Here is a 19,513-nt window from a genome sequence, read left to right as displayed (position 1 = left end):
AATTTTCATTATGATGAACTTCTATTACTAGTCTACTCAGGAGAGGATTTGTCTTACTATATATTCTTTGTTAGTGCTACATTAACTGGATCGGAGTATAGAAAAATGTCCTCATGTTTTGCATAATTACAGTATTTATTACAAGGTCATGATTGTTTCTTACAAGCATTTGTTTTCACTTATTTTACCTTTTTTTAAAAAAAATTCTGCAATGGTGCTCTAAATTTTTTATCCTAAATAAAAATGGAACTTTTTACAAACCTTGTGTTTCTGTAGGATCTTCTTGGACTCTGTGAGCAAAAAAGAGGAAAAGATAATAAAGCTATTATTGCATCAAATATAATGTACATAGTAGGACAATATCCAAGATTTTTGAGAGCCCACTGGAAATTTCTGAAGACTGTTGTCAACAAGCTATTTGAATTTATGCATGGTAATGTATCTGGAATTTAATTTGCTTTGTGCAATAATAATGTTAAAACCGGTAACAATTACTGCTTTTCTATTAAATATCATAATAGATGGGTATATAAACAATTGGGAAATAGCTTCACAAAATATTCCTATATCGGCAACTATTTCTAATTTTTCTCTTTAGAAACTCATGATGGGGTCCAGGACATGGCTTGTGATACTTTTATAAAAATAGCACAAAAATGTCGAAGGCATTTTGTTCAAGTTCAAGTTGGAGAAGTAATGCCATTCATTGATGAGATCCTGAACAATATTAACACAATTATTTGTGATCTTCAGCCACAGCAGGTATATATATCAAGTTATAATATTGCAAAAATATGTAAAATAAGAGAATGTGCAAACACATGGGCATCAATAAGGGAGAGTGTTTTTTAATCTAGAATATACTTTTTGGATCTACAGGTGAAACTCAAAAAATGAGAATATCGTGCAAAAGTTCATTTATTTCAGTAATTCAATTTAAAAGGTGAAACTAATATATGAGATAACACTCATTACATGCAAAGCAAGGTAGTTCAAGCCGTGATTTGTCATAATTGTGATGATTATGGCATACAGCTCATGAAAACCCCAAATCCACCATCTCAGAAAATTAGAATATTACATGCAATCAATAAAACAAGGATTGTACATAGAACAATATCGGACCTCTGAAAAGTATAAGCATGTATATGTACTCAGTACTTGTTTGGGCCCCTTTTGCAGCAATTACTGCCTCAATGCGGCGTGGCATGGAAGCTATCAGCCTGTGGCACTGCTGAGGTGTTATGAAAGACCAGGATGCTTCACTAGCGGCCTTCAGCTCTTCTGCATTGTTCGGTCTCATGTCTCTCATCTTTGTCTTGGCACTGCCCCATAGATTCTCTATGGGGTTCAGGTCAGGAGAGTTTGCTGGCCAATCAAGCACAGTAATCCCACAGTCATTGAACCAGGTTTTGGTGCTTTTGGCAGTGTGGGCAGGTGCCAAGTCCTGCTGGAAAATGAAGTCAGCATCCCCATAAAACGTGTCTGCGGAAGGAAGCATAAAGTGCTCCAAAATCTCCTGTTAAGACGGCTGCGTTGATCCTCGACTTAATGAAGCACAGTGGATCAACACCAGCAGATGACATGGCTCCCCAAATCAACACAGACTGTGGAAACTTCACACTGGACTTCAAGCATCTTGCAGTGTGTGCCTATCCATTCTTCCTCCATACTCTGGGTCCTTGGTTTCCAAATGAGATGCAAAAGTTGCTCTCATCAGAAAAGAGGACTTTGGACCACTGAGCAACAGACCAGGTCTGTTTTTCTTTAGCCCAGGTAAGACGCTTCTGACCTTGTTTGTTGTTCAGGAGCGGCTTGACAAGAGGAATACAACATTTGAAGCCCATGTCCAGGATCTGTCTGTGTGTGGTGGCTCTTGATGCACTGATTCCAGCCTCAGTCAACTCCTTGTGAAAGTCCCCAACACTTTTGAATGGCCTTTCCTGACAATCCTCTCCAGGCTGCAGTCATCCCTGCTGCTTGTGCACCTATTTCTTCCACACTTTTCCCTTCCACATAACTTTCTATTAATGTGCTTTGATACAGCACTTTGGGAACATCCAACTTCTTTTGCAATTACCTTTTGAGGTGTCAATGATGGTTTTCTGCACAACTGTCAGGTCAGCAGTCTCTCCCATGATTGTGATTCCTACTGAACCAGACTGAGAGACCATTTAAAGGCTCAGGAACCCTTTGCAGGTTATGTTATGGCTTAATTAGCTGATTAGAGTGGGACACTTTGAGCCTAGAATATTGCGCCTTTTCACAATATTCTAATTTTCTGAGATTGTGGATCTGGGGTTTTCATGAGCTGTAAGCCATCATCATCACAATTATGATAAATCACGGCTTGAACTATCTTGCTTTGCATGTAATGAATCTATCTCATATATTAGTTTCACCTTTTAAGTTGCATTACTGAAATAAATGAACTTTTGCACGATTTTCTAATTTTTTGAGTTTCACCTGTATTTACTGAACAGTAAATTGCATCCATAGAAATCAAGATTTTGAAACAAAAAAAATGTAAGATTTGAAACTTACAGGTTAACTGTTTTAGTGAAATTATTATTGAGTTCCAAACATATTCAATTACATATTTAGTATACTTTTTCTTCAATTAGGTGCATACTTTTTATGAAGCAGTTGGATATATGATTGGTGCTCAGACTGACCAGACAGTACAAGAGCATTTGATAGAGAAATATATGTTACTCCCTAATCAAGTATGGGACAGCATAATTCAACAAGCTACAAAAGTAAGAGTTCATAATATGTATATTCTTTGCAGGCATGATTATAATTTCAGAAAAGTTGGTTTCTTGTGAAGATTACCGTATTTTTTGGAATATAAGACACACCGTTTTCCCTCAAAAAAGAGGGTGAAAATCTGAGTGTGTGTTATACAATGAATACAGAATTTTGGCCTCCTGAAACCCCGCCTCTTTGCAAAAATGGCCGTGCATAGCCTTTAGGAGGCTTCCAGAGTGCTGCTGGGGAGGGCTAAAATGAGTGGAAAACGGGCCATTTTTTGCTTGTTTTGGGGGGGGGGGAGGCAGGAGCACTCTACAAGCCTCCTAAATGCTATGCATGCCCTTTTTTCACAAAAAATTTTGTGGAAAACGGGCTGTTTTTGGGAGGTCTGCAGAGTGGAAAAACATTGTTTTTATTTGCCTCTTCAAAATCTTGGTGTGTCTTATACTCCGAAAAATACAGTAAGTTGGGTGTGATTTGTTTTGCTTTCAAGAAAAAATTGGTGAACAGCAAGTATTTTATCGGAATTGTTTAATTATTGTGTATTGTGAATAATAAAACATAAAACTATTCTGTGCATTAAATAATTAATATTGGGTGGTCCATCTTTGTACTAAAATACATATGTTACAAGTATTTTTGTCTGTATACAAAATGAAATGGACCTGTTGAATTCAAGATTATTTATTTACCCATTTGTTATATTTAAATTATTATTATTATTACAGTTATACTATTATAAAAAGTACAAAAATAAAAAATACTAGGTGAAAAGCAATATTACACAATATTTCACCAATCCCCTGGGTTCCCCAAGCCAGATGACACAACCAGGTCTTGGGGAATGTTTGGAAATTTAAAAGAGATAAAGCTAGCCTCACTCTGGGGAGAATAATATTCTATAATGCAGGGACCACCGCAGAAAAGGCCCACTGCCTAGGACTAGCTGAGTAAAGCTTCCTAGCCAATGGGACCTGCAACATACCCCCTCTGCTGGATCTGATAGGACAGGTAGAAGTAATTGGTGTAATTTGGTCCCATGCTGCATAGGGCTTTAAAGGTCAAAAACTGCATCTTGAATTGTTCCTAGAAACATACTAACTTTTATATACTATTAGATGAAAGGCTGCTTTGCTTGCTAAATGCTCAAATTTCTTTTTTAACAGAATGTTGATATTCTTAAAGACTCTGAAACAGTTAAGCAGTTGGGGAGTATCCTGAAAACTAATGTGAGGGCATGTAAAGCTGTTGGACATCCATTTGTAATTCAGCTTGGAAGAATTTACTTAGATATGCTGAATGTGTACAAGTGCCTAAGTGAAAACATTTCTGCAGCTATTCAAGCAAATGGTAAGAATTACTGCTTTAATTACAATAATATTTTAGATCATCTTAGTTATTTATCATGTCAAACAAATGAACCTGACTTTGTAATGTAGAAGAGGAATCTAAAATAAATCATGGGATGATTCAGTAAAGATAATAAGAGCAAGTTTAAAAGTGGGTTGTATTGTGGGTATAGTCTGCTTAATTTGTGATAGGTGAATAAGCTTCATTGACTGAATATGATCTCACCAGATGAATTGTTGTAGAACCTAAATAGCTTCATACATTGTAGTGTAAAGATAAATGCTAAATATAAAATCATATTTTGGTAACTTAAGACCCATCAGCATAATTTCTTCGTTGAAAATAGTACTTTAGCCTAACAATAAACCCCCCTGGCTTAAGTTTGAAGCACCAAGCTCATTTGAGCATAAAAAAGGGGAAACAATTTTTTTTCTGTACTTAGCAGCAGACCTGGGCCTCATTCCAAAAACCTATGAGTGGACCCAAAATAAAATGAAATTGAATTTAAATTATTTAAATAATATTCCCCTTCCATCCCCTTGTGACAGTAAACAAATAAGTCTAGCAATCATTTTTAGTTCTCCAAAAACCCAGCACAAAGCTTTTCAACTCATGTACTTAATCATAGCTAGGGTCAATGTATACAAATACTTCTAGTGATAAAGATGGAACAGAGTTACATGGCACATGAGAGAAGGATGTAATCCAGAATCATTTCCACAAAGTCAATTAAAGTTTAAGAGTATTTTTACACCCAATCAGAATGTACATGTTATAATAATCTGCTGCAGATTTTCTATAACTATAAAAATACGAGCTTGCTTGTTCTGTAATCATACCTCAGAGATCATGGCCTGGATCACCTGTGTTCTGCCAACATAATCTATACACTTAGCGGATACCAAGGTATCATGTAGAGTTTTGGTATTTTCTGTCTTTATAGAAAGGTTACTATATATAGGAAGATTTTGTAACTGTTCTGATACAGCATCTTGAATCTGAATAGCATTTAATAATTATTATTTCGTTCTGGATTTTCTTTCATATTCCCTAATTTGTTGATTTTTGAAAAGCTGAGATAAAATTTTCTAAATCACTTGCTCCTCCAAGGCTATTCTTGATTTGTAATTGACCTTAAAACTCTTCCAGGTGAAATGGTAACAAAGCAACCTCTGATTAGAAGTATGAGAACAGTAAAAAGGGAAACTTTAAAACTCATTTCTGGTTGGGTGAGCAGATCTAATGATCCTCAGATGGTAAGTGCAATACCTTAATAAACTACTAAAACATAGAGGATTAATTTGCTAGACATAAACAATCTTGACTTAACATTAACCCTAGTAGATTTACCTTGACCTTGGGAATCCCCTTCAAGTGTGAGACACTAGAGTTGCAGTAGTACCAGACACAAAAACCAGATGGGTAGTAGCCTAAACTTTTCTTTAAAAAAGTTACCAAGGGAATTATTTCTGAAAACATGTTTAAGTACAGTGAAAGCCAAACAAATAATTGAGATATGGTAGTATTCAGCACTTCACCAACTGTTATGGTCCTGGTATGGAAAACAAAAGGCTAATCTCATCTGCATATCAATTATTAAAATATTTCCATGTTTATTCTGTTGGAACACATAACTCACTCAAAACATTCCAACAGAATGTTTCCAATTTTGCTGCTTTGTTTGGATCTTAGAACACTTTTTTTCCTTTTATTGTCTCACCATCTTTCCCTGCTGAGAAAAAATATTACAACTACCTTTATGATGTTTTATTGATGGCAGAAGGGATATCTTGATTTTAGACCATTGCATGGGAAAAGGGAAGTTTATTTCCTTTTTCCAATTCTTTTGTTTAAAAATAAGACCCTCAGGAATAAAACAAATGGGGGTGAGAAATAGAAATTTGTCTGAAACAGTTCATTACTTAAATCATTTTAGTATATATATCTCAAAAAATTTTTGTATGATTTAACACATGCAAACAGGTCAAACTTTAGGAAATATTGGGTTAATACTCTGTTGATTTTTTTCCCGTAGGTAGCTGAAAACTTTGTTCCACCTTTGCTGGATGCCGTTCTTATTGATTACCAGAGGAATGTTCCAGCTGCCAGAGAGCCAGAAGTGCTTAGTACAATGGCTATCATAGTAAACAAATTGGGGGGGCACATTACTGCTGAAATACCTCAGATATTTGACGCTGTCTTTGAATGCACATTGAATATGATTAATAAGGTAATTCAATGACTTATAAAAATTAAAAATAGCGATAGGAAGAGAGCTTATAAACACTGATTTGACTGATTTTCAGTAAAGGATGGTTTGTTTTTTTTGTAGCGGAGCTGGAATTCTGTATTGGTTTTATTGTTTTCCAAATTTATTCTTAGATAGGCTCATTTCCCACTGCTTTTAATAGTTTGAGGATGCAACCAACTATAATAGTAATAATTTTCCCCCTTCATCCTGTTAATTTCATGTGTAATGTTATTATTTCCTATGTCCTTTGCATCCTAACTTCATGTGTTTTTTCTACGTTAATAGAATATTACACTACATGTTTTATATTATGACTACTCTCCTTAAAGTATTTTTCTGGCTTCCTCTGCTCATGGATTGGGCACACACAGATTTTTTTCAACCCTACTTTGCAAGTGAAGACTTATTCTTCATATCTTTTTGCACTTATATTCTAACACTAATTAGAATTTCTAAAGGTAATAATTCAGTTAGTATGTTCTCAATCATTCAAGGATCTCTCAATTTCTGAAAACGCTTACCATCACTTTCTATTCTTTGCACTAAGAACTGCTTCTCACAACCTTTGTTTCTTTTAAGTTCATTCTCAAAATTCTAGAAGACATTTGGATCATCCCCCTCAATTAGAGGTGTATAGTTTAATGCCTCAAGATGACCTGATTAACCCAAACAGCTTTGGTTCCAACAACTCCAAAATAGCTTGCTAAACTATAACATTGCACATCACTAAAAAGGAAAATGAACAAATACAGGTGAAACTCGAAAAATTAGAATATCGTGCGAAAGTTCTTTTATTTCAGTAATGCAACTTAAAAAGTGAAACTAATATATGAGATAGACTCATTACATACAAAGCAAAGCCCTGATGTGTCATAATTGTGATGATTATGGCTTACAGCTCATGAAAACCCCAAATCCACAATCTCAGAAAATTAGAATATTACATGCAATCAATAAAACAAGGATTGTACATAGAATAATATCGGACCTCTGAAAAGTATAAGCATGCATATGGACTCAGTGCTTGGTTTGGGCCCCTTTTGCAGCAATTACTGCCTCAATGCGGCGTGGCATGGAAGCTATCAGCCTGTAGCACTGCTGAGGTGTTATGGAAGACCAGGATGCTTCACTAGCGGCCTTCAGCTCTTCTGCATTGTTCGGTCTCATGTCTCTCATCTTTGTCTTGGCAATGCCCCATAGATTCTCTATGGGGTTCAGGTCAGGAGAGTTTGCTGGCCAATCAAGCACAGTAATCCCACAGTCATTGAACCAGGTTTTGGTGCTTTTGGCAGTGTGGGCAGGTGCCAAGTCCTGTTGGAAAATGAAGTCAGCATCCCCATAAAGCTTGTCTGCGGAAAAAAGCATAAAGTGCTCCAAAATCTCCTGTTAGACGACTGCGTTGACCCTTGACTTAATAAAGCACAGTGGATCTACACCAGCAGATGACATGGCTCCCCAAAATAACACAGACTGTGGAAACGTCACACTGGACTTCAAGCATCTTGCAGTGTGTGCCTCTCCATTCTTCCTCCATACTCTGGGTCCTTGGTTTCCAAATGAGGTGCAAAAGTTGCTCTCATCAGAAAAGAGGACTTTGGACCACTGAGCAACAGACCAGGTCTGTTTTTCTTTAGCCCAGGTAAGACGCTTCTGACCTTGTTTGTTGTTCAGGAGCGGCTTGACAAGAGGAATACGACATTTGAAGCCCATGTCCAGGATCCGTCTGTGTGTGGTGGCTCTTGACGCACTGATTCCAGCCTCAGTCAACTCCTTGTGAAAGTCCCCAACACTTTTGAATGGCCTTTTCCTGACAATCCTCTCCAGGCTGCGGTCATCCCTGCTCCTTGTGCACCTTTTTCTTCCACACTTTTCCCTTCCACATAACTTTCTATTAATGTGCTTTGATATAGCACTTTGGGAACATCCAACTTCTTTTGCAATTACCTTTTGAGGCTTTTCCTCCTTAGGGAGGGTGTCAATGATGATTTTCTGCACAACTGTCAGGTCAGCAGTCTCCCATGATTGTGATTCCTACTGAACCAGACTGAGAGACCATTTAAAGGCTCGGGAACCCTTTGCAGGTTATGTTATGGCTTAATTAACTGATTAGAGTGGGACACTTTGAGCCTAGAATATTGCACCTTTTCACAATATTCTAATTTTCTGAGATTGTGGATTTGGGGTTTTCATGAGCTGTAAGCCATCATCATCACAATTATGATAAATCACGGCTTGAACTATCTTGCTTTGCATGTAATGAATCTATCTCATATATTAGTTTCACCTTTTAAGTTGCATTACTGAAATAAATGAACTTTTGCACGATATTCTAATTTTTTGAGTTTCACCTGTACATCATTGGAGAGTAGTGTCAAGTATTGAAAAATGAAATGAAATAAGGTATCATTTTTCAGTTTACAATTCTAAATTTGCCATCAGCTATGAATCTCTGCTTCTGTGTCTTATTGTAATTAAGTCATCATAAATGAGTTTTTTGTCATAAATAAATAGGTCCATGTAATTCTCTTTGGCAATAGTACAGGTAGTCCTTGAGTTAGAACTGGTTTGCTTAACAATCATTTGAAATTAATACAAACTTGATTTGCACTTCGGACCACATGGTTTATTTAATGACCAGGGTGACTGACTCAACAGCTGTCATAAACAGTCTACAATCGAGTTCAATCACGTGCCCCGGGTTATGATTGCAATGATTTATAACCAAAATTCCTGTTTTGGTTCTGGTTGAGGTTATAAGTCAAGGGCTACCCATATATTCTGCCGTTATCTTTTTATGGGATTTTAAAAACATTCTTCAGTGTAATCGATAGTATAAGAGTACTTTATTGGTCTTCAAGTACAAGCCAGATCTGCAGGTAATTTTTCCCTTTTTCTTGACCAAAATTTCCGTGCTTGGTTGCCTCTTTGCTCTCTGCCTCCTGGGAATCCAGACTATGTTGTACCAAGAGGTGCATTTTGTGCTCAGGTTACAATAGAATTTATTACAGGTAGTCAGCTTAATATCCATAGTTGGAACCAGAACGTCTGTTGATAAATGATGCAGTTAAGTTAACCGTGCCCAACTTTATTACCTTTTTGCTACAGTTGTTAAACAGATCATTGCAGTTGTTAAATGAATCTAGTTTCCCCTATTTACTTTGCTCGTCAGAAGCCTCCTTGGAAGGTAGCAAATGGCAATTATGTGACCCCAAAATGCTGAAACACCCAGTTGCAAAGCACCCAAATTTTTGCCATGGGGACACTGACACTCATAAGATAATTTTTCAGTGACATTGTAATTGTGAACAGCTGATACATGAATGATTGTAATTTGAAAACTACCTGTATAAACTGAATAAGGGTTGCTAGATGGTCTAACTGGAATCTAAATTGGTAGGACTCACAGTTTTGCTATTTGAACCAATGTCTAATGCCAGTTACAATATTCTTAAAGGTGACTGTCTTGACCAGGTGGATTTTGTAGCTAAGACATCTTTCTTTATATCTTAAACATTTTTCAAATAAATCATGACCATAGGCTTCACCCTGCCTTAACATTGAAGTTAAAGAGAAAAGATAAATACTGCTATCATTTCCTGCCTTAATCTCTGCTTATAAGAGAAGAACTAGCATAATTGGAATGCAGAAGAGTAATGAATTTTACTTTGAACAGGATTTTAGAAACTACAAAGACCTTTCAGGACTTGGGGATATTTTTGAGAATAACTACTTCAGCAGCTTTCCAGTTCACTTACAAAAGCTATCTGAGGCACATCCCAATAGATACTTCAGGAATATTACTATTTATTAGAGGTTGTGTACTTCAGAAAGTCAATGTGGTGTGACATTTTTTGAATTCTACAAATGTATATTGATTTTATATTCCCTGAATATTAGAGAATCATTCGTTTAGTGACTGTTTGAAGTTACGGCACTAAAAAAGGGTTTTATGACAGTTTTTCACACTATCATTGCAGCATCCCCATGGTTATTTGATTAAAATTCAGAAGCTAGGCAAGTGGCTCACAGTTGCAATGTTCCATGGTCATGTGATCACCCTTTGTAACTTTTTGACAAGCAAAGTCAGTGGAGAAGCCAGATTCACTTAACAACTGTTACTAACTTATCAACTGCAATGATTCATTTAACAATTATGGCAAACAAAATTGTAAAATAAAAATTTACAAGTAAAGAAGTTTCTAGAATTGGATGTAAAAGTTTCTCTTTTTCCTTAGGACTTTGAAGAGTACCCTGAACACAGAACAAACTTTTTTTTATTACTACAAGCAGTAAACTCCCATTGCTTTCCAGCGTTCCTGGCTATTCCACCTGCACAGTTCAAGCTAGTATTGGATTCTATCATTTGGGCTTTCAAGCATACAATGAGAAATGTTGCAGATACAGGTGAATATGCTTTATCCATGATCATGATTTAGAAGCATGTAGATATGCAACTTTTTTACAGTTTGTTATGTTCAAATATTGTCAAAATGTAATAATCAACAAACATTAACATTTTAGAATGATTTTGCTTTTTGTGTGTGTTTTTTCCCAGGCCTTCAGATCCTTTATACACTTTTACAAAATGTTGCACAAGAAGAAGCTGCTGCCCAGAGCTTTTATCAAACTTATTTCTGTGACATTCTTCAGCACATTTTTTCTGTTGTAACAGACACATCTCATACTGCTGGTAAGAACTGAATCCTGAGGTGGGAAAAAACCCGCTACAAGTGGAACCTACATCAGTTACAAATATTAACTCCTAATTTGTATGTTCTAACCAGGTTTGACGATGCATGCATCAATTCTTGCATACATGTTCAACTTAGTAGAAGAAGGAAAAATAAGTACTCCTTTAAACCCTGGAAATCCAGTAAACAACCAAATGTTTATTCAGGAGTATGTTGCTAATCTTCTTAAATCTGCATTTCCTCATCTACAAGAGTAAGTGCTCGATTTCCAAACACAACTTAGAATTTATATGCACGCAGCCGTCATATAAACTAATTCCTTTGACTTTTTCTTTTGTGTTAGTGCACAGGTTAAACTGTTTGTAACAGGACTCTTCAGTTTAAATCAGGATATTCCTGCTTTCAAGGAACACCTTCGGGACTTCCTAGTACAAATAAAGGTATGTTTGATTTATTAATGTGTATTGGATTGCATTTATATAGGAAGAGGAAAAAATATTCATGCCCAGTGAGCATAATTGCCTGATCAGATGGTAGACTTAAATTTTTGAAACACTAAATTTTCTTTATAAATTCTGCAAATATTGTATTAGTAAATATAGCCATCTTCTATATTCCTGAGTTAGCTTGAGTTCTTAGATGGATCTTGTTTTCATCATCTGACTTTGTATTATTTAGATCAAGCAATAATGTTTCCACGTACATGATGTGCATGAAGTATCTGAATATATTTGGTTCTGTAACTTTTAGGTAAATTTGGGGTTTTCTAGTTGTTAAGTAGCAGTTCAGGAAGTGGTGAACTCTTGCTGGAGGTGTGAAATGAGTGGCTAGAAGTCTTCAAAAATAATTTAATGTATCGTATTTTTCGGAGTATAAGACGCACCCCCTAAAAGAGGGTGAAAATTTGGGTGCGTCTGATACACCGAATGTAGCTCCACCAACCAGCCACCACCCTTTGGCCTCTGCTCCCAGCAATTTGCCTCTGCAGCAAAAGGGGGCTTGGGGAGGCTTCAATAAGCTATAGCAATCCCTGCAGCCTCTAACAGCTGATGATCGGAAGAAATTGAAATTGAAACTTGCTGTTTGCTCCACATGGCAAATTGCTGGGAGGCAGATTTTTGTTTCTTGTGCTAATTGGGCTGTTTGCTGCAAGGAGGTAAGTCAACAACTATAAATGCTTATAGAATGTTCAAATTATTAGACTTATTTTTTTAAAGACTGCTTTATTATTGTTCTAGACAAGGTAACAAAATGAAGAAGCTTTTTAAAATAAATGCTTGATCTGAAGAAGCCCAGTGCTATTGTTTTAAAAAGTGCTATTCTTTTAAATAGCAAAGAACAACTATACTTCCAGAAAGCACATTAACACAAACAGACAGAACAAAAAACATATAAACATTTTCCATTACAAATTATAGAAAGTGTGTCAGTTGGTTGCAAAATTTCTGTGCATTCCTTCACCTACAATTCATATCAAGTCACATATTTTTAAATCAAATATATTTATATACATTACTATTATTATACCTCAACCTTCAGTTGACTATAATTGTTTTTACATCCTTTTATATGAAATATTCTAAATTTAAGTAAAACTATATAATGGCATTCCATTAGATCTTCCTAAAATCATCCAATAACATTACATCTTTAAAATATGTTTTAAGTAAAAATTGGTTGTATTTAATAACATTATTAAGAACTGTTAGGTTGTTGGTATTCTTAAATTGGATGTTTAATTTCCAGGTTTGGTAATTAATAGTTCATGAGAGAGTGGTGTTTGCTGTTTTATATATAATAGCTTATTCTGTTAGTTTTTGGTGTCTGTCTTGATGGTATTTTTATAAGGACATTGTTTCTTCCTTGACTGAATCTAGCACTGTTTATTACTTATGTGCAATGTCTGTGGTTGGGCTATTTATTTATTTCCTTGACTTTTTGGTTTATACCCAGTAAATAATATAGAATCTTTAAAGTTTGTCAAATCTATACCTAATCCAGTTGTTTTGAGGTTTTGGTTTTTGGTTTGTAAGGGTTCCATATTCTACCATTCTGACAGAAGATTTCTCTGTTTCTAGCCCTGTGACGTAAGCTGGATTTTTAAAAGAATAAGTGCATTAGTAACTATCCAGAGGGGCTGGATTAATATTTTATTTATTGGGTAGAATAATAATTACCCAATTAATAAAATCAGATGAAATGTTCTTTTTTCATATCTTGCAAAAATTAATTTGCAAGATCAAAAGCTTCTTCTGCATCTTACAAAATTATGTGTGTTGATATTAAAATATGTTACCGTATTAATGTTACCAAAGAACTGTCATCCTTTCAAAAAACAATATGCAGGATGAATTATTAATGATAATATATAATTGTGTTAGTGTAGCAGGCAAAGTCTTAGTGCAGAGTTCCTCAACCTTTTCAGCTTTGTGGACTAGCCCGGGGTGGGTGGGATGGTTCCGTGTGTGTGGCGGGTGAGCACACACCTTCCTTTGTGCGAAAATGGAGTGTGCATGGACACAGCTACCCACTGCTCGCGCAAATGGGAATGTTGTGCACTCACCCATTTCAGTGGCCTGGTTCTGGAAGGCTAAAGGACTGGGGGTTGGAGACCCTTGTCTTAGTGTCTGTTTCTAGGCTATTGGATAATTCAAACAACTTACAGACTCCTGTACTGTTTCCATAATAAGCCCCCAACTATTATGAGGATAGATCTCTTTCAAAATATTATTATGTATAACTAATGCAGTGGTGGGTTCCGGATCCCATTGCAACCAGTACGGTTGCAACAGGGCCTGGCGTCCTTCACATGAACACACACATGCATCCTACTTTCCAGTGGCGCCTCCGCGACGTTACAGCTGCTCAGCGGAACATCGCACAGGCACTGTACGTAGCATGCGCTGAAGCGCCGAAGAGTTTAAAGACAAGGACGACAGGCAGGTGGGCCCTCCGGAGCACCGTACCAGAACGGTATCCGGTGCTCCAGGCAGGCACTGGTACGCCTGTATCGGGGCGTACCGCCTTCAACCCACCACTAATCTAATGATTTGGGAGATAGGTTTTTCCTCTTGTTTTACACTATTTAACAGAGTTGCCATCTAGCCAGGGTGTTCTCTGTTTTGGTCATTTCAAAATCTCCCACAAATTTAGGGTGCATCCAAAATTCTTTTAGGAGCAGCAAGCATACCCTAATACAGGTAGTCCTCGACTTACAATCATTTGTTTAATGACCAAAGTTACAATGGCACTGAAAAAAGTGGTTTATGACCACATGATCAAAATTCAGACACTTGTCAACTGGCATATATTTATGACAGTTGCAGTGTCCCAAAGTCATGTGATAACCTTTTGCGACCTTCTGACAAGCAAAGTCATTGGGCAAGTCAGATTCACTTAACAGCCATACTACTAACTTAACTGCAGTGATTCACTTAGCAGCTGTGACAGGAAAGGTCATAAAATGGGACAAAACTAACTTAAAAACCATTTTGTTTAGCAACAGCTGGGTCATTCTCTTGTGTTTCCATTTTAAATGTCTTTGTCTTCTAAGCCATACATTTTTAATCCAATATGTCTGATTCTATTTCTGCATCAAGCAAGATTGTTTCACATCTGTCATTCCTTCATTAACATCTTTTAAACATAGTCTATCCATAAAAGCAGACATCACTATTAATATTATTATTATTGATATTGTGGTTACCAATTTATGGCCCCATTCTTTGAAGATCTCTTTTAATATTTCAAATGTTATAGCATTTTTAGTCTTTTTGTAAATCCAATATTTAATATTAATTCAATATTGGCCTTCAAAATTCAAGCCATCCCAGCACTTCCACAATCACATGATCATAATCTGAGCACTTAGCAACCAGCTCATATATAAAATTGTTGCAGGTCCCACAATCAGGTGATTGAGATTTGCAACCTTCTCTGCCAGCTTTCCACAAACAAAGATAATGGGAAAGCCAGCAGCAAAGGTCTCAGGTAGCTTAGTTAAGTCTCCCCCACCAACTTTCTGCCAGTTTACCCACTGCCTTTGGTTGTTGGAGGCCAGCAGGAAATTGCAAGAAGCTGTTAATGACCCACTATCCTCACTAAATAGCAATGGGGACTGCAGTGGTTGCAATTGCTAAGTGGCACAGTCATGTGACCTATCACTTTACAACCATGTATTTAGCAACAGAAGTTCTGATCCCAATTACAATTGTAACTCAAGAACTACCTATATAACTCTTCAATTCAAAATCTTATTTAGCTTTTTAATAAATAAATACTAAAACAATAAAAAGACTACTTCCAGCTCTGATATGCTGTGATTCTATGATAAAAAGGATCAATTCAGCCAGCTTTTGAAAATTTGGGATTAAAGGAAAAAGAATTTTAACATAGAGGAACCAATTTAAAAAAGACTTGCTTTAAAGATATAATTTAAAATAATATTGTGTTTAAATAAAATTTACTTCAGTGTGATTTGAAGATAAATGACTACATTTAGTGCCTTTAAATTTTTTAGAAATTATTTGCTGTATGACTGGGTTTATAATTCCTGAATTATTTTATTTCCATAGGAATTTGCAGGTGAAGACACATCTGACTTATTCCTGGAAGAAAGAGAGACAGCTCTTCGACAGGCTCAGGAGGAAAAACACAAACTTCAGATGTCTGTCCCTGGCATCCTTAATCCACATGAAATTCCTGAGGAAATGTGTGATTAGAAAATAACCAGTTTTTCTGTTTTCTTTCTGTACAGCTGCTTTGTTGTAGGAGAAAACAGGACTTGGATATTTGTTGACCAAAATGATGCCAATTTGTAAATTTAAGATGTCACCTAGTGGCCCTTTTTTCTTATGTGTTTTTGTATAAGAATTTTTCTGTGAAATATCCTTCCATTGTTTAAGCTTTTTGTTTTGGTCATCTTTATTTAGATTTGCATGAAGTTGAAAATTAAGTCATTTTAAAAATAAAACACTTCATGCCCATTTTGTGGCTAAGAGTAAAAAAAGGCAAAACATATAACTTGTAAAGTCTATTGCAAAATTAAACATTTTTCCAGTTAAAACACTTTTTTTTTCCTTTTAATTAAGGATCATTTTCTAGTCTGTTCTGCAGTCTAGAAAAAGGGTAATAGAGAAATCCATCAAATTAATTGTTAGTAATAGGAAGATGAATGCTGCATCATCAGACATGAGCAGCTTTCGGGCTAAGTGATAAGGCCAGGCTACTGATATTTGCAAGTCATATGCCAAATTTGCAGCAAGATCATGTGCATATCATCCCATTGTAAAGCAACTTGGAAAAATATGGGAACACAGTACAGTTAGTTATTTTTACACAGTTCTTTTGTTTTTGTGTGTGTGCTGTCGCTTTGTCGACAACAGCTTTTTGTTTTCCTCAATGAGGAGTGTTGCTCATTTGTGAGCCTTCATTAACTCGAAGTGAAATGGTTAAAATATTTATCCTGTTAGAATAGGCTGCATCTTTTTAACAAGCTCATTAAAGAAGAACTCTGGCTTTTGAGATGACTTCTACTAATTTACATTGTTTACCATGCTGTAGTGCTTTAAGAACACTACTAAAAAAGCAAAATAAACTTGGTTTACATTTATTTTCCTTTTGTGGCTGTATTCTTTCATTAGAATGCTCTTGTGAAGTTTAGAGTAAGAGAAAATTTCAGTGTTGATCTGGAAAAATTGTAGAAGCTGTCATCTTGACTGATGGGATCCATAGCATGGAATGGGACAACTGCACAGACCCTGACCCTGCCATCTGGATGTGGGACAAGTGGGGATAACTCAATGGTTTTGATTTCATCTGTTCATGGTATACTTGTGGGCCAGTACTGGGGATTAAGAGTGGGAGATGCAGTTCTGCACTGGTTCTCTTCCTTTCTCTGGGGTTGATTCCAATTGTTGGGGGGAAAGGGGGGGTCTACTGCACAGCTTCTTCTATGTGGGGTCTTTCTGTGCTCAACATTCTTCCCCAATCCTATTTGACATCTACGTGCAGTTTATAGGTGAGGTCATCCACATAAACTATCAGTATACTGATGATTACCAGCTTTACATCTGTGCCCTTTGCCAACCTAGTGATGTCTCAGTTGAAGGTATTCTTAAGAGAAGTGTGCTACAACTTGTTCTTTCTAAATTACATCTTCAACATGCTTCTTTTTACTCTCAAATATCAGGTTATACAAGAAGTAAAAATGTCCAATCTTGATGTCAAACTTGGAAATTCTATTGACTTCAAGGACACACTCATAGCTTTTCTACAATACTTTTTTTTCAATTTTATCAATTATCAATTGATAGCGCTCACCTTATATTATTTCCCATTCAATTGTATTTCATTTGAGTTTCACCATTCTTAACTGTCCTATTTTACTCATAACTATTATTTTTGAGTTTTGTTACATTCCCTCATTGATTCTTGTTTCTTTCCTCCATCCACCTATACCATTTATCCTATATCTGGTAGAATTCTGATTCTTCTTTTCCCTGAATTTCTTTAGTTAGTTTGTCCATTTCAGCACAATCCATAACCTTTCTTATTATTTCATCTTCACTTGGAGTTAGTTTGTTTTTCCATTTCTGGGCAAAGGCAATCCTTGCCGCCGTAATTATATGTAGTATTAAATACTGGATTTCTTTTTTGTATTTCGCAGACATTATTCCTAATAAAAAAATTTCAGGTTTCCATTCTATTTTAACCCCCGTTATTGCCTCCAGCCAATTTTTGATCTTTTTCCAGAATTTTTTAGCCTCCTCACAGGTCCACCATAAATGGTAATACGTTCCGTGTATCGATTCGCTTTTCCAACATTTTGGGGAGGTACTTGTTGATTTTTTAGCTAACCTTGTTGGTGCCAGGTGCCATCTATAAAACATTTTGTACTGGTTTTCCTTGTATGCAACTGAGTGTGTCATTTTTAAGTTTGTTCCCCAAAAGTTTTCCCATTTGTCTAATTCAATATTATATCCAAAGTTCAGCGCCCATTTTATCATTTGTCTTTCACAATTTCCTCTTCCATTTTATACTTCAGGAGAAATTTATGTATTCTCCCTATCATCTTTCTATCTGAGCTTTGAATAATTTTATCCAATTCGTGTGGTTCTGTTTCGATGTCATATAATTTGGTATCTTTATTGTGTTTAGTTTTGATTTGAAGGTAAGTTAGCCAGTCAACTTTCATGTTCTGTTCTGCCAATTCTTCAATTGTTTTTAAGTTTCCCTGTCTATCAATTAAGTCTCTATATCTTAGCATTTTGTTCAAATCTATAAAATTTGGATGGGTCGTCCTTTCTGTCAGTGATAGCCAATTCGGAATTTTCACATAGTGGGGTTTTGTTTTGTTTTTTGAGCCATTTTTGTAATAACACTCTTCTAATTAAATGATTTTGAAAGTATTTGCGTTTTATATTTATCATCCCATAGGAATTTATGCCAGCCTGCTTGCAAATCATGGCCTTCCAAGGTGAAAATTCTTTTATTCTTTAGCTCTATCCAATCCTTCATCCATGTTATTGATACTGCTGATGCGTATAGATCCCAATTTGGTAATGCTAAACCTCCCCTCTCCTTGCTGTCTTGCATTGACTTTAGTTTAATCCTCGCTTTTCGTCCCTGCCAAATAAACCTAGCGGTTATCTTGTTTAATTCTTGAAAGAATTTTTTACCCGGATTAATAGGTGCGGCTTGCAACAGGAATAAGATTCTTGGTAAAATATTCATTTTAATTGTTGCTATACGTCCCATGAGTGATAGTTGAATATTTTTCCAATTTTCTAACTCTTTATTTGTATCTCTAATTTATTATAATTATCATCTTTAATTGTGGAACATTTTGCTGACACCCAGATCCCCAAGTATTTCACTTTCTTAGTTATTTGCATTCTGGTTGTTACTTCCAGTTCCTCTTCTTGCTTTTTTGTCATGTTCTTGGTTATCATTTTTGTTTTGTTTTTATTGATTTTTAGTCCTGCCACTTCGCCATATTCTTCTAATTTTTGAATTAATTTCAGACTGGATTCTAATGGGTCCTCTAGAACAAATACTAAGGCATAGGCTTAGGCCTTTTATTCTTCATCTTTGAGTCTTAAACCTTTTATTCCCTGGTCTTCTGAATTTCATTTAATAAAATTTCCAAAGTTAATATAAACAGCAAAAGAGAGAGGGGGCATCCCTGTCTGACTTCTTTTTTTATTTCAATCTTGTCTGTTAATTCTCCATTCATCAAAACTTTGGCTGTCTGATTGTTATAAAATCCTTCTATCATTTTTATAAATTTTTCTCCGAATTTCATCTCATCCAATAGTGTTGTTATAAATTTCCAGATTACATTGTCAAATGCTTTTTGTGCATCAAGGAAAACCAGTACCATTTGTTTTTCTGGATGCACCTCGTAGTACTCTACTATATCTAGGATGATTCTCGTATTATTTCTAATGTGTCTGTGAGGTAAAAA

The 19,513-nt window shown here is 35.8% G+C and overlaps 1 protein-coding gene across 6 annotated transcripts in view; it reads left to right on the top strand.

Annotated features, from left to right (window-relative positions):
• XPO1 (exportin 1) overlaps positions 1 to 16,657 on the top strand; it is a 58,431-nt gene extending 41,774 nt beyond the window's left edge. For all 6 annotated transcript variants that reach the window (XM_081940709.1, XM_081940707.1, XM_081940706.1 and 3 more), the window contains 11 exons: positions 277 to 433; positions 599 to 762; positions 2,625 to 2,759; positions 3,921 to 4,104; positions 5,254 to 5,360; positions 6,140 to 6,334; positions 10,591 to 10,759; positions 10,911 to 11,045; positions 11,140 to 11,299; positions 11,390 to 11,486; positions 15,621 to 16,657. In XM_081940709.1, coding sequence (XP_081796835.1) covers positions 277 to 433; positions 599 to 762; positions 2,625 to 2,759; positions 3,921 to 4,104; positions 5,254 to 5,360; positions 6,140 to 6,334; positions 10,591 to 10,759; positions 10,911 to 11,045; positions 11,140 to 11,299; positions 11,390 to 11,486; positions 15,621 to 15,767 — 1,650 coding nt within the window. In that variant the 3' untranslated portion in view covers positions 15,768 to 16,657. The remainder of the gene's footprint in view (positions 1 to 276; positions 434 to 598; positions 763 to 2,624; positions 2,760 to 3,920; positions 4,105 to 5,253; positions 5,361 to 6,139; positions 6,335 to 10,590; positions 10,760 to 10,910; positions 11,046 to 11,139; positions 11,300 to 11,389; positions 11,487 to 15,620) is intronic.
• The last annotated feature ends 2,856 nt before the right edge of the window (positions 16,658 to 19,513 follow it).

This window comes from Natrix helvetica (assembly GCF_964273705.1).
Source record: "Natrix helvetica genome assembly, chromosome: 2".
Classification (NCBI taxonomy): domain Eukaryota; kingdom Metazoa; phylum Chordata; class Lepidosauria; order Squamata; family Natricidae; genus Natrix; species Natrix helvetica.
Note: the sequence above shows the minus strand (reverse complement) of the source record. Positions and strands in the feature narration are given on the sequence as shown.